At 41.9% G+C, this 14922-nt stretch overlaps 1 protein-coding gene across 1 annotated transcript in view; it reads left to right on the plus strand.

Annotated features, from left to right (window-relative positions):
- The window catches only part of TENM4 (teneurin transmembrane protein 4), a 445069-nt gene that overhangs the window by 70036 nt on the left and 360111 nt on the right, over window positions 1-14922 (plus strand). The window contains exon 3 of the mRNA XM_063305935.1: window positions 11592-11880. Within this exon, the coding sequence (XP_063162005.1) occupies window positions 11658-11880 (223 nt within the window). The 5' untranslated portion in view covers window positions 11592-11657. The remainder of the gene's footprint in view (window positions 1-11591; window positions 11881-14922) is intronic.

Genomic DNA, 14922 nt, shown 5'->3' on the forward strand with positions numbered 1-14922 from the left:
CTAGATATTAATTCCCATCAAGGACATCTTGTAAGGATCATTGTTACAAGATCAGAAGTGCAAATAGCTTGGCATCAGAATTTTGCCCAGGCTGAAATTTCTGCACAGCCTTAACATTCATCCAGGATTGTTGGTGTTTGGTTTGAGATGAGTTTTAATTGATGTTTTCTTAGATACCTGAGGTGGCTTCCCAGTTTTGGACTCCTGTGATTTTTATAAGCTGGAACGTGGAAGGAGCCGTCATGTTCTTTCCTGTTTCCAACGTGGCAGGTGTCTGCAAGCCACTGTGCTTTCTGGGGGGCTTGAGTGGCACCCATTTTGGGAGGGGGGTGGGTCCCCACTGTAAGGAAAGAGTAGTTCTCCGCAGATACCTAAGGGATCAAGAGATGCTTTTAAACCGTTAACACAGTTGCACTGCAAACAGCAAAAAAGAGCAGAAGGAAGACAGGAGCAGATTCCGGAGGGCAGTGTGGGAATGATTTATTTGACAATGCTGATAGAGTCTACATTTCTTTTCCCCGAGGGCCAAGCCAGGTAGTAAGCGAGTCTGTTAAGCCACACTGGTTCCTTTCTCAAATAACTGTTCCCTTCAAGATTGCTCACATTGCTTGGCAGATTTCGATACGCATCACCCTTGCACTGTTGCTTATGCGTTTATTGTGAATTCTGCTATATGATGGTGATGATAGGAATTCGCGAATGGACGTAGCCCTGGTCATTTCTGGCGAAGAGAAAGAATCTATAGGTGACCAAGCAGGGAAACGTGGAAGATATTGGTTATTCGTACATTTGAACATGAGGCCACAGATGACTACAACACAGCCCATCCATGCAGGAATGTTAACCTGTGGGGCTTCTATAGTCCTCTGTGTGTGGAAAGCAGTCCGAAGTCATATGTTTAATAGTGAGAGATCCAGGAATACCTGAAAGGCCTCAAGATAGAATGGATATACCATTTTAGTGAAGGAATATCATTTTAAATATTATTTTCTGTAAAAAGCTCCCTACCTTTCTTTTTTTTTAAAAAAAACCAGCTCATCAAAGAGAAAGATTCTAATTAAATGCCATTTACAGTTTTCAGCTTGCAAGGTATATACTTTCAGTTAAAGTTAAAATCACCTGAAATAATCCATTTTCCAGGATTCTGCCATCTTATTCTGTGGCTTGAATAAACAGACCTAATCTAGAGGCTTGTACATGTGCTGATTTTAAAAAGCTGTTTAGAGTTTCACTCATCCTTTCCAACCATCCTGGGGCAAGATCCAGCACTGCACTTCTCGAGAGGCTGGATTCACACAGTATACTGGACTAGATCAAAATGAAGTTGGGCATCTTGCAGGAACCCATTCATTTTTATACTATGTTGTGTGAACCATGCCATAACTTAGTTAATGAGGATGGGGCGGGGTTGCAAATTCTGAGAAGATGACAATTGTTTATTTTATTTCTTTATTCAGTTTATATAGCCGCCCATCTCAAACCAGTGACTTAAAACAATTGTGTTTTATTGATTTGGATTTAGGGGGTTATGTGATGCTAGATGTATTGTGACTAGGGATGGGATTTGAAAATGACATGCAGAGTCAAGATAAAGTTGAGATCAGTGATTTTTCTTTCTTTCTTAGCCATAAATCCACCATTGGATTTAAATGTGGCAACATGCCTGTGTGAATGAGCATACGTGCCTGTAACAGAGAGGAAGAGAACAGAGGCTCGCCATAAATTATTTTCACGAGTGACAGCTCTGCCTTCAGCAGGTGAAGCATGAGCAAAATATCAAGGCATTCCCCCATCGCTGCCTGTAACCATCATGAAACCTTCATGACTGCCTTTCTGAAAAATGTACATCCCAGCTTCTAAATTCCTTACTTTTTTTTCTTAGTCTAGAACAGGAGTGGACAATCTGTTAGAGTGGAGACGCCATTGGAATGTTGAGAGCCTGTGAATGCTTCTCTCACAAAACGGGTGGCTGCCATAAGAGACTTGCCTGTTTACAAAATGGCTGGCAGGGTGGGCATGGCCGGTCATAAAACACCCATCAACCAGAAGGTGAAGTAGTCACCCCTCAGAGATGTTCTATCAGCCCATTGGACCTCAAAGGCATCCTTCTCAAATGTATCATCTCTTTATAGAATCACAGGGTCGGAATGGGCCTTGGAGGCGTTCTAGTCCAACTGACTATCCATGTCAGGAATCCTCAGACCATCCCAGACAAATGGCTGTCCAGGCTTTGATTAAAAACCTCCAGCACAGCTCCAGGAATCAGGGTGTTCCACTGCTTCATACTGTAGCTCTTGCACTCAAGAGATTCTTCCTTACTTCTCCAAAAAGCTTCCATCCATTGGTTCTTGTCCTACTTCAGGAGCTTATGGAGAATAAATCCACACCCTCTTTGCTGGGACAGTTCTTGAAGTATTGGAAGACTGTTATAATGCCTCCCCTCAGCCTTTAGACTAAACATTTTTAACTGTTCTTCATAGAATTTAACATCATCATGATATTGTCCTCCATATCAAAACCAAATGTACTGTGTACTACCTAAGACTGAAGCCTAATTAAAAATTAAGCTTGGAAACTATAGGGGTTATGTTGATTAATCAGTTCCTATCATTTACAATTCACTCTGATTATCTGTCTCCTGGGAAGGTCTAAAAATAAGGTCCTTAGAAAATCAGAAATCAGTCTTTGGCCCATGGTGGTCTTTGTACATATCACTGTTACAACAATAGACATGGCTTACATTTCTTAAAAATGTAATCTTCCTGTCTCATCTCTTGCTGGGATATTTTAGTCTTCTCTATTTTGGCTCACAAAATTGTGACTTCTTGTTTCATGCATCATTCCATACTGACAGATAAAGGAAGGATTTGTTGAAAATGTTATCAAGGAAATTGATGTTATGTAGTCCAGGGCTGTAATTTTAGCAAAAAAAAAAAAAAAATCAGAATCTTGTCCTCAATGTTTGAATAGTTTGGACCATTTGAAGAAGCATTTTCCTGACACTCAGAAGCTGTAAATCAGGTCTGCGTGTTATTGCCAGACTTAAAAGACGATCTGCAATCAAGAAATAAGATGGAAATTTTGATGACAAACTAACTTCAAAGTTAGGTAGCATTAAAACAGAAACACACGGGGCAGGACCCATTGTATGTTTACCTGACAATTAGGTGGGGCACAAGAAGTGGCATAGTGATGGCCCTAAAATTACACATGCCCACTGAAACAACCTACTAGATGGAGAGAAAGACTGGGAAGATCTTAATCCCAATTGGAACACTAGTGAAAAACCAAAGTATCTGTTGAAGTCATCAGTTCAATACTATCAACGTTATCTGGATGAATACAACAATAAAATTATTAGGTGGGAAATGAGTTTTCCCATCATCTTCTGGATGAAATTCAGGGTGCTGGTTATCACCTTACAAGCCCTTTGTAACTCAGGGCCTGATATCTCCATGACCATCTTCTCTGGGTTGAATCTGTCCATTCAGTATGATCTGGGACAGAGGGGATGCCAATCCTCAGGGACCCTGGGCTCAAGCCTTCTTGGCGGTGGACTCTGCTTTGACACTTTATTCCCAGCTATCCAGACCACCCTGTCCTTACTACATTTCTGGAGAGCAGTGAAAACTTAACTCCTCAGGGAGACATTTGGGGATGAATAGAATCAAACTACCCTTGCATGATGGTGGATCAGATTGATTATTAGGAATTGACTTTTGTTTTTAATTTTATTCTATTAATACTGTAAGACAATCAGAGCTCATCTATTACAGACCTGAAATTTCACTAGTGGTACATAAGTTGTAGAAATGGATGGATGGGTGGATGGATGGTATCAGAGGGATCCCTGAAAATCCTGAGGGATTTTCTTGAGATCCTAGTCCAGCTGTGGGGAACAGGATAAAAAAGTGCCTTGATATTATCATTCCCAAACACCCTCTTTAGTTACAGGGAACCTAAATCTCCCTTGGTTTAATAAGCTGCTCCATAAAACTGATAAATAGCAGGTGAACATGTAGAACAATTCTTGAGACATGTGCAACCACACACAGGTTAGAGTACACATTTGCACCTACTGTGTGACAGCAGTGATGAAAAAGAGGACCTTTATTACTCCATAGTCGGTGTATCTTCTATGACCTTCCCCACAGTGCACTCTTGAGAATGGCTAGGCTACTCAAGAGTAGTCCAGAGGCAGACTCAACTGACCATTCAATAGATTCTGTAGTAGCTGGCTTCAGTGATCCACGCTTTGATCACCTAAGTGGATTACTACAATGCATTCTACATGAACCGAGTCTGAAAGACCTACAAGTGCTTGAGGGCGCCCACTAACACCAGATCTGAAAGGGGTGCCCTGGTTGCCTATGAGCTACCAGGACCCAATTTAGACTATAAACCCTTACATGGCTTAGGACTCAGGTACTTAAAAATTGCCTTCCCTTAGGCCATACAATCCATAAGCCAGCATCAGCTTTGGGAAGCAATGATTACAGTCCCACCAGGGGATTTGGTTATAGTGACCAAGAATTAGGGTTTCTCTGTGGCAGTTCCCCAGTTCTGGTCCTCTCCTGAGAGATGCTCATCTGGGCCCCAAACTGCCTTCGTTCATGAAACAAGGCAACACTTGTTATGTGTTGTATGTGACAGCTATTACTTTAGGGACAAGATTGTATCTGTCCTTCCTTCTTCTATCACTTTTGCTTTCACTTTCTCTGCCCCCCATCCTCTTGTCATCCTTCTCCTCCTTCCAAAATAAACTGTTTACATTTTCTATTTTTTGTCTTTAGCCACTGTTGAGTTTATGGTAATAGTTCTCTTTAAGACTATTTTTATTGCTCGCTTGTAAACTGCTTTGGGACTCTGTGGGAGAGCGTTACAGAAATAAAGTAAATATTGCCTTGCATTAGCTGCTGTTGTAAGTAGGTGAGGCAAGCAAACACATGGAATGACGTCGTCACAATGCTTCAATTTCACTGGAATAATCTGGATTTCATCTCCCATAATTCCCAAGAGTATTAGCCTTGCTGGCCTGGAACTATGGATTCTGAAGTTCCAACATTTCGGAGTAAATGAAAAGAGGAAAACACACATAATGGTAAACTTTTTTGGCCAGATATGTCTAGAGTTACAATCAGGGTTGCCAACATCTTTTCCTAGGACTTTCCTGAAATAGCACTCTGGAAACAAATGAAAATGTAAAGCACGAAAAGTTTTGCTTCCAATGGTTGGATTCTGTACAATCCATAAAACATGATGTTCCAGATCAGGAGTTTCCTATTTATTTTGTCATTTGTTAATGAGGAAAAATGTTTACAATTCATTTCAGATGACTGTTTTCAGTTTTCTGGTAGCTTTTTAAGGTTTTATTTTATCAAAGCTTTGTTTGTTAGGCAAATACTAATGACACTTGGTAACAGGAACATCATTCAAGTACAGTTCTGCTGGATGAGGCCAAGGTCCCTCTTGGTCCAGCAGTTTCTCATAGTAGCCAACCAGATGCCTCTGAGGTGCTCACAAGCTGGTGATGGAGACCTTTCCATCTCCCATTATTCCTTGCAAGTGGTTTTGGGAGGCACACTGCCCCTAATCTACAGGTAACACTGAGTCTTCAAGACTGATAGTCCTCAAAAGATCTGTCATCCAAAAATGAATGCAATTCTTCCTCAAAACCATGCAGGTTAGTGACTAGCACCACCTCTTAAGAACCTAAGAACAGCTTTGTTGGATCAGCCTGAGGCCCATCTTGATCCAGCAAGTTGTTTCTCACAGTAGGTAATCAGATGCCTCCAATATGCTTACAAGCAGGAGATAGGGACACCCCTCTCCTGCCACTGCTCCCTTCAACTGGTACTTTAGAGTTATGTTGTTCCCAAGCCAGAGTAACTTGGAATCTTCAAGACTAGTAGCCCTTGATAGACTAGATGGTCTTCTGCAAATTAATCCAATTGCCCTTGAAAGCTATCCAAGTCAATGGCCATCACGCCATCTCAAGAACATAAGAATAATTCTGATGAATAAAGCTAAGCCTTAACTTGCTCCAGCATTTTCTTCGTCCCAGTGGCCAACCAGATGACTCTGGGGCATTCACCAGCTGGAGAGGGAGACCTATCCCTCTCCTATTGTTGCTCTCTTGCAACCTCTGAGTGCATCTTCCCCAATCTGGAGGAAACAGTCCTTGAGACTGATAGCCCTTGACCAACCGGTTTATCCTCCATGGATTTATCCCTTCTGCCTTAGGAATGAAAGCAGCTGGGTGACTTTGGGCCAGTCACTCTCTCTCATCCCAACCCACCTCACAGGGTTGCTGTTGTGAGGAAAGGAGGAGGAGGAAGAAGTATTAGGCATGTTCACTGCCTTGAGTTATATATTGAAAAGGTGGGATAAAAGTCTAAAAACAGCAACAACATTTACTTTCTCACTGTGGCCACCCAGATGCCTTTGGGGTGTTCACAAGCAGGAAATAGAGACAGTCCATCTCCCACCATTGTAAACTGGTGTTTTGAGGCCTGCTACCGCCAATCCAGAAGTGTAATGTTAAATCTTCAAGACTAATAGCCTTTGATATACAGTCCCTGTCCTCCATGAATGTATTAAATCACCTTTGAAAGCCATCCAAATTAGTGATTATTGTACCATCTCATGGAAAGAAATTTCCCAGGCTAATTCTCTGATGTATGAAAAAGTGGAGCTTTGTGTCCATTTTAAGCCTCCTTCTGGTCAGTTTCATTAGATGACCCTCAGTCCTAGTCAGCAGAGTCACTTCCATCCAGGTGCCTGCAGACACTCTCAAGAAAATCCAGAAGTTTATGAGGCAGAATTCAGCGACATCATCAAACCTTTATTACGGCCATAAGGCTAGCACTCAGATACTAGTGAGAGAGATAAAAATGAAAATATATAAAGTTGAAAAGGAAAGAAATGAGGACAAATGCTCAGACCCAAGGAGAGGCAGATGGTGCCTGTAGAGACACAGAACTGGACAGCCTGGAAAGATATATCTAAATAAGGGACAGGAAGCAGAACAGAGAAATAGAAGTCATGTTCTCTGCCAGGAAATTTCTTCAGGATAGGGTCAATGAAAGTGACCCAGAATTCTCTGTAGAGAGAGCATTAAAACAACATGTGGCTCAAGGGCTCTGCTGAGCTATCCCCACAAGGACATTTATGTTGATGAAGGGGAATATTTTAGTAGCACAGGACAGCAGAAGGCAATGCATCCAGCCTAGCCAAAATAAAGGCCTAGTGAAATTTCAGGATTGTGACAGAGGAGAGGTAAGACCCATGTGCCACAAGGCTGGGAACCAGACTTGGATTGCTTTGAAAATCAGTGTCCCAGGTATTTAAGAATACCTCTGGCATCTTCAAGCCCTAATGGGCCAAGAGTCTCCAATGAGAGTCCTAGGGAGTAAAACTTGCCAACATCTTTTTTTGCCAGATTGACTTTAAGTGGTCTCTAAGGGCCAGTGGGGGAGGACACACTGGGGGAAAAGATAGCTTTAGACAAAGGTTAAAAAGATGATGCCAACCTCTAGCATCTGTGGAAACTGAACCCATCTCTGAACCAAGTGTGCCACTGGAACTGGAAGAAGAGCTCTAACATAGATTTGAGTGGCTTCAAGGATGTCAAGGTTTCTAAAAGGGCAGATCTGGACACTTGACCACAAAGTCTTTACAAGCTTCAGGGATAAAATGGGCTCCATTCAAATGGGAACATCTCAGCTTAGCTGAGGACCTACCCTGAACCACGCTTGCCAGCTATAAAAAAAAAACATTGTCTTCTGGATAGTGAAGCTTGGAATAGCACTCCAAGATACTTACAAGAGTTAATTTGCCAATTATGGATTTTGATTCCATGAAAATACTAGGATGTTAGTTTTCTGATAATTTATTACTAGTTTTTCATCTGAGTAGGAAGAAGCCAAAGTCTTCAGTACCCTTCGCATTCCTACCTGGAAGATAGACATGATCCTGATGCTGCCGACATATAAAAGAGCTGAAACCACTTGGCCTGCTGATACAGTCAGGGGATGAGTGGGGAGATAGAGAGGGCCTGGAATATTGAGTTGATAACCAAATAAAATAATTGAGGGGCCAGATTACACCCCTCTCTCACCCCTCTCTCAGTAGTGACAACTCCAGAGAGATGTCCCTGAGGGGAACATCTGATGGTCAAAATTGTCTTGATATGAAGGGACTGGATGAGAAGAAGCAACTTTTGACCTAAGAGAATCCTCTTGGTTTTTCCCACACCTTCGCCTTTGGAACTAAATCAGAGGCAGATGTGAAATTGCTGATGGCTGCAAAAAGGGAGCCTCTAGGCTAGGAAGAGTATTTCTCAGCTAAAATAATGGAGGACCAGACAGTGGCCAAGAGTTAATCAGTCTCCTTTGAAACTTGCCAGCTTCTTATTCTCCCTATTCATTCCAGGGGGATAAAAAATATCCTTTGGGGATTTTCCAGTTTGGGGTGTGAAATGAGGTCCTTGACCTCAGATGTGGACACAGGAGACCAGTTAGGAAAAACAGTTGAGAGTAAGACACAGCTTGAAGGCAGGTTCATGGTGAAAATACTCCAAAAGTATTTTACTCCCTCAGGATTTTGCAGGGGTTTGGCACTGTGGACCCAAATCTCTGTTTTTAAGAAAGCCATTAACTAAATGCCAGAACCAAGAAGGGTTCTTGGACTTAGCAGCTGCAATGTTTCCCCGTTCCTCTTCGTGAGACAGCATTTACCTTGGCGGAATCCATGCTGGCTTTCCTCTAACAAAATTGGTTCCCCTACCCGCACAACTACTTTTTCTTCAATTATCTTTTTTAGCCATTTGCCTAGAACAGATATTAAGCTGAACAGACTATAATTTCCTGGGTCTCCCTTGAATTCTGTTATAAAAAACTCACCTATAAAAATAGGTGTTGCATTGATTGCCTCCTCAGTTCTTCAATGCAGAGCCTATCTTGAGGGACAGCTTCTGTATTTCTATTAGCAGTTTCACCTGGGGTTTTTTTAAAAAAATGTTGGGGATGGATGCCCTCAAAGATGTGGTGATTTGTTTAATTGGGGACTGAGGATACAGGTGGTCCTCACTTAATGACCATTTGTTTACAGATGGTTCAGACTTACGACAGTGTCTGAAAACTGACTTGCGACCAGTTCTTGCATTTACGGCTGTTGCCCCGAGGGGGTTCCTCCCTGGTCACGTGATCACAATTCAGGCGCTTGGCAACCGGTTCATATTTATGACCATTGCAGCGTCCCATAGTTATGTAATCACCATTTTCAACCTTCCCAGCCAGCTTCCAGCACGCAAAATCAATGGGGAACTGCATGATTTGCTTAATGACCATGGTGATTCGCTTAACATCCACTGCAAAAGAAGGTCATAAAATCAGGTCGGATTTGCTTAATGACCGCTTTGCTTAGCAACCAAAGTTCCGGTCTCAATTGTGGTCCTTAAGCAAAGACTACCTGTAGTAGATTCTGACACAAAGAGGCTCAAATTTCTTGCCATATATAAATCCTTGAATTGGAGGAAACCGGCAACGAGACGGAAGAATTTCTGTTCAGTTCTGTTAATAGGTCAAACACCAGAAACAGCTTCTCTACTAAAAAACGGCATATGTTCCAGTCTTTATAAATAGAAATAATACTTCTATCCTAATTATGATCACGACCAAACCAAATGCCACTTCCGTGAGTTAGATGAATATATGAAACATTAACATTAAAGTATTAAGGCTGCAAATGTTCACCGTAGCTTAATCAGTTAAATGTTCATTTAATTGACCTGGATCACTTTGGACTATGGAGGACGATGTTTTATTTAGTAAGTTCATGCCATAAAAAGTAATTTCAGGTTTATTTAGCTCTTCTGATGTTAGAGCAATTGACATGTCATATAAAGTGAGAGGTCTTTCTTGCAGTAGCGCCCATCTGCTTGAATACTGCCCAGGATGTTTGTGCAGCCCACGTTACTACTACCATTTGTGTAAGCATTTCATAAAAATCCGTATTATTTTAACGAGTCTTTGGCCCAAGCTAATTTGATGAGGGCATCTATCTTAGTTACTTTCTATTTTAGTTTATTTGGTTCAGAGGTGGTCATTGCTTGTCTTCCAGATGTGATGACAGCTGTTTTAAGCTGTTGTGCTTAATTTTATTTATTTATTTTATGAAATTTAAAGGCTTACTCCTTAAAAAGTGAAGACTGATAAAAGAGAGGGAAAAATCAGGCATAATCCCCTTCCCCCCCCCCCAAAAAAAACTTATGTAACATATCACACTAACCCCAAGGCATGGGAGAACAGATCGGTTTTTATATGCTGGTTTTTGACCGCAATAAAGATTTATTTGTTTGATAGGTTTTTAAGGATACCACCAGGATGGGGGCTGTACAGAAAGCTGTAGAACTGAGATGGGTTGCAAATACAGCTAGATAAATAAAATGTACAATCAGTCATGCTTAGAAGATCCTGATTTAAGGAAGGAGTGTATGAGGTTCTGATATTTAGTTCTGCAATTCTTCCTTGGTCCTTCTCAAGAGGAGAACTGATGCCATCTAATCATTCATGCATGACCATCCTGCTGATGTGAGATGATGTATACCCAGGCTTGTAAACATTTTAAGTACTGTAATCTGAAATAGCTATTCCTATCCCACAACCTTTGAACTCTAACCTCTAAATCAGTGCTTCTCAAACTTGGCAACTTTAAGATGTGTGGACTTCATTCTGGAAGTTGAAGTCCACACATGCTGGCTGGGGAATCCTGGGAGCTGAAGTCCACACATTTTAAAGTTGCCAAGTTTGAGAAACACTGCTCTAAATGTTAATCTCTATCTTCTCTATTTTAAAATTAAATAGATCTTTGTGCTTATTACTGTAGATACCCCTCCCCTAGATTTAGAGCTAATTTTTTGGTTCAGTATTTTATATTATTAGTTGATTTTAGTTGTTTTGTACTTTTTCTGTTTTGTATCATTTTACATTGTTCACTTTTAGTGCTTACGCTTCTATCACGCTCTGAACTGGTCTTGTCCTACTGTGGCTTTAGTTTAGTCTCATTTTTGTATGCGTGCTGGTCTTGGACCACAAGAATAAAAAATTGTTTTGATTTGAACATCTAATCAGGAACCCCCTGTCAATGAGATGTATTTATGGAGACATTGAATTGTTCCTGGGTGCTGGATAATGCAGAGAAAGGAGTTCAATGCTCAAAATCTGTAGCTTTTGGGTTGACCCTCTCCTTGGCATGCAGACGGTCCTTGATTCAGCTGCATGTACAAGAAGTCTTAGGCATATCAAGGAGGACCTCCTCTTTGAAACCATAGAGAGCCTCTGCCAGTTGGTGAACATCATAAGAAACCAGATGGATCAGTAGTCCCAAATGGGTGCTAATGGACCTTCTTACACTCATTAAAATATACATAAAAACGCAGTTGTTTTTATGTATATTTTAATGGTAATTTTTAGATGTTTATGTTTTTAGTGTTATTTTATTGTAAACTGCCCAGAGTCCCCTATTGGGGATTTACAGACTATAATTTACAGACTACATCACCAACCTAACCTGTGGCTTCTCTTTGCCAGGACATTTTGTTCAGATCGCCTCACGGACCCCGTTTTGTTGATGTGGAAGAGACAGATCAGAGGGCCATGGATGTGAAAGATAGGAAGCCGTACCGTTCTTTGACCAAACGCAGCGAGGCTGAGCGCCGTTATACCAGCTCCTCGGCAGAGAGCGAGGACAGCAAAATCCCACAGAAGTCATACAGTTCCAGTGAAACTCTAAAAGCGTATGATCAGGATTCCAGGATGATCTATGGCAACCGGGTTAAGGAAATGGTGCCGCAAGAAGCAGACGAGTACTGTCGGACAGGTAGGTAGGGGCTACCCCAAAACCAAGTTGGGTAAGAAGCCTGGGGCACCAGTGACCTTTTCTATAGCCAGGTTGTGGCTTGCTTCACTAAGTTGATTGAACAAACCACAATTGAGAAGGTGCACATGGCGAGCCATCAACCATCATTTACAAGCCATAATGGGTGAGGTTCCTGCAATACACTTACCTGAAACCAAGTGTGCTGGGGGAACCAGACCTTGGTGTAAAAGTGGATTAACAATCTTTTTGCCTAGCCTTTCCCTGGAAGTAATTATTCTCACTTTATACTTGAGGAAACAAGACTGAAGTTGATACCAGGGTGACTGGCACCAAGGGAGCAGAAATACAAGGGATGTGGGTTAGCAGAACCTTTGACGGGAAGGGAGATTCCTGTGAAAAGTTGAAATCTCTATTACAGGTAGTCCTCACTTAACAACCATTCATTTAGTGATGGTTCGGACTTACGACAGTGCTGATAAAACTTACCTGCGATCAGTCCTCACACTTACGACCGTTGCAGCGTCCTTGCAGTCATGTGATGAGGGTTTGGGAGTTTGGCATCCAGTTCACATTTATAATCATTGCAGCATCCCATGATCATGTGATAGCCATTTTCAACCTTCCCAGACAACTTCTGGCAAGCAAAATCAATGGGCAACCATGTGATTCACTTAATGACCATGTGGGTCAGTTAATAACCATAGTGGTTTGCTTAATGACTGCTGCAAAAAAGTTTGTAAAATCGGGTCAGATTTGCTTAATGACTGCTTCCTTTAACAACCAAAATTCCAGTTCCAATTACGGTCATTAAGCCAGTTTGGTCTAGTGGTTAAGGCACCAGGCCAGTAACCAGGAGACTTGAGAGTTCTAGTCCCGCCTTAGGCATGAAAGCCAGCTGGGTGACCTTGGGCCAGTCCCTCTCTCTCAGCCCAAGAGCCAATCAGGCGTGGTAGGAGAGTTCTAGTCCTGCCTCAGGCGTGAAAGGCGGCTGGGTGACCTTGGGCCAGTCCCTCTCTCTCAGCCTAAGAGCCAATCAGGTGTGGTATGAGAGTTCTAGTCCCGCCTTAGGCATGAAAGCCGGCTGGGTGACCTTAGGCCAGTCCCTCTCTCTCAGCCCAAGAGCCAATCAGGCGTGGTAGGAGAGTTCTAGTCCTGCCTCAGGCGTGAAAGGCGGCTGGGTGACCTTGGGCCAGTCACTTTCTCTCGGCCCAACCCACCTCACAGCGTTGTTGTTGTGGGGAAAAGAGGAGGAGGAAGGACTATTAGCTGTGTTGGCTGCCTTGAGTTATTTATAAAAATAATAAAGGCGGGATAGAAAATAAATAAATAAATAAACTACCTGTAACTCAAATTCATGTCTTGGTGAAATACCCATCCATTTTCTTGGCAAGAAAACACACGCATCACCCCAAATCCCAAGAACACTGCATGGAACTACCTCCTACTATGTAGTCATCACAGGTTGAGCTCAACCCAGATAGATATTATTTTAACCTATGGATAGGGACTGTTCTCTTAAGTGAACGCAATGCAACAATAAACTGCTGGTAATAACAATGAGTCACTACTCCATCTAAAAGTGTTAAAACTTTAAAAAATGGTTGCAGTTAAAAACAACAGTCCCCATAACGAATACCCAGTCTGGCATGAGGGCTATAGAAAATCAATTTTTTTAAGGCCTTTAAACATCAACTTGATAGACTTGAGTTGGTGATGCGTTCCAGACTGATGTGGTGTGCAGAAGTATCTGACAGCTTGACTGCATTCTTAAACAGGCAGGTGGACCTTAAAGGGCAGGCAGGATACTCTGGTGAAAGAACAAAATATGGTGAAAGAAGAAATTAGAACACATTAATGACATTTTCAAAAAGAGGGGGGGAAAAACAGCCACCAGTATACTGATTGATGAATGGATGCTTATGTGTCTGCTATTAAAGTTTTGAATGTTAAAAAAAACCCACTCTTTTTCTACAAAGAAAAACCCCACTCTTTTCCTACAATATCATCAATATTCTTTTTTTCCTTTTTTTTCCCTCTGTACTTCTTCCGTTTGCATTGTTCGGCTCAATTTTTTTAAGCATGTAGCTTTTCCAACAACCCAAGGAAGTGCAACGCAATGTATGAGTTTTTGTCCTCAGTCGCCATTATTTGTATGGTACAGAAATTCAATAAAAGTGTTTTAGAAAGAGAGAGAGGGTTTAGTGAAGAAAGCTGCTGCCATCTATGTGTGAGAGATTGTGGAGAGGTAATAATAATAAAAAAACAAACAAACAGAAGGAAACTTAAAGGATCCACGTATGAGAGGGGAGTTCCTTCCTGGCTTATCTCATAAAAGGCAGCTCCAGTTGGCCGCCAGTTGCAGATGCTGATGCAAGCCCCAGAAAGAAGAGATTCAAAATATTCAAAGGGACTCCACCTTGATGAACTCACTAATGAAAAAGGGCTGGCAGGTCCTCTTGAAGCTTCCACAATTCTGTACTTTTCCCCTAATTCTTACATTAAAACTCCCTATCTTGCTTCCTTGATCATGCCTTCAAAGTAGACCAAACTAGGAAACCAAATCCATGTAGGTCAGTATTACTTTGATTGCAAAACTATAGGAACAGAATCTTGCAAATCTGAATGAGCCTCCCTCCTCCCTCCATATATCTTGGGGTGGGGGGCTTGTCTGAGACATTTAGTCATGTTACTTCCTTGGCGGGGCTCAGGACCCCTTTATCTGACCATTGCCTTGGTAGAAGGGCTTCCTCCTGGCCCTCAAGGCCATTCCCTCTGCCCTCTACACCTGTGGTGTGGGCCTGACACCGTGTTTTGCTCCAAATTATTTAAGGCAGAGATGTGTAGCTGGGCATGCCACCTTATCTTTAAATGGCATGCTGATGTCACAGTCTCCAGAGCAGACAGAGAAACCAGGACCAAACATTTGATTTGATTTCATTCATATTTAAAGGTATTAAAACCACAAATAGTTAACATGGTTATGCTCTAGTCAAGCATTTTATCACAGACACACAGAGACCCTTGTATTTTTCCATCACAAAT

This window comes from Candoia aspera, chromosome 5 (genome assembly GCF_035149785.1).
Source record: "Candoia aspera isolate rCanAsp1 chromosome 5, rCanAsp1.hap2, whole genome shotgun sequence".
Lineage (NCBI taxonomy): Eukaryota > Metazoa > Chordata > Lepidosauria > Squamata > Boidae > Candoia > Candoia aspera.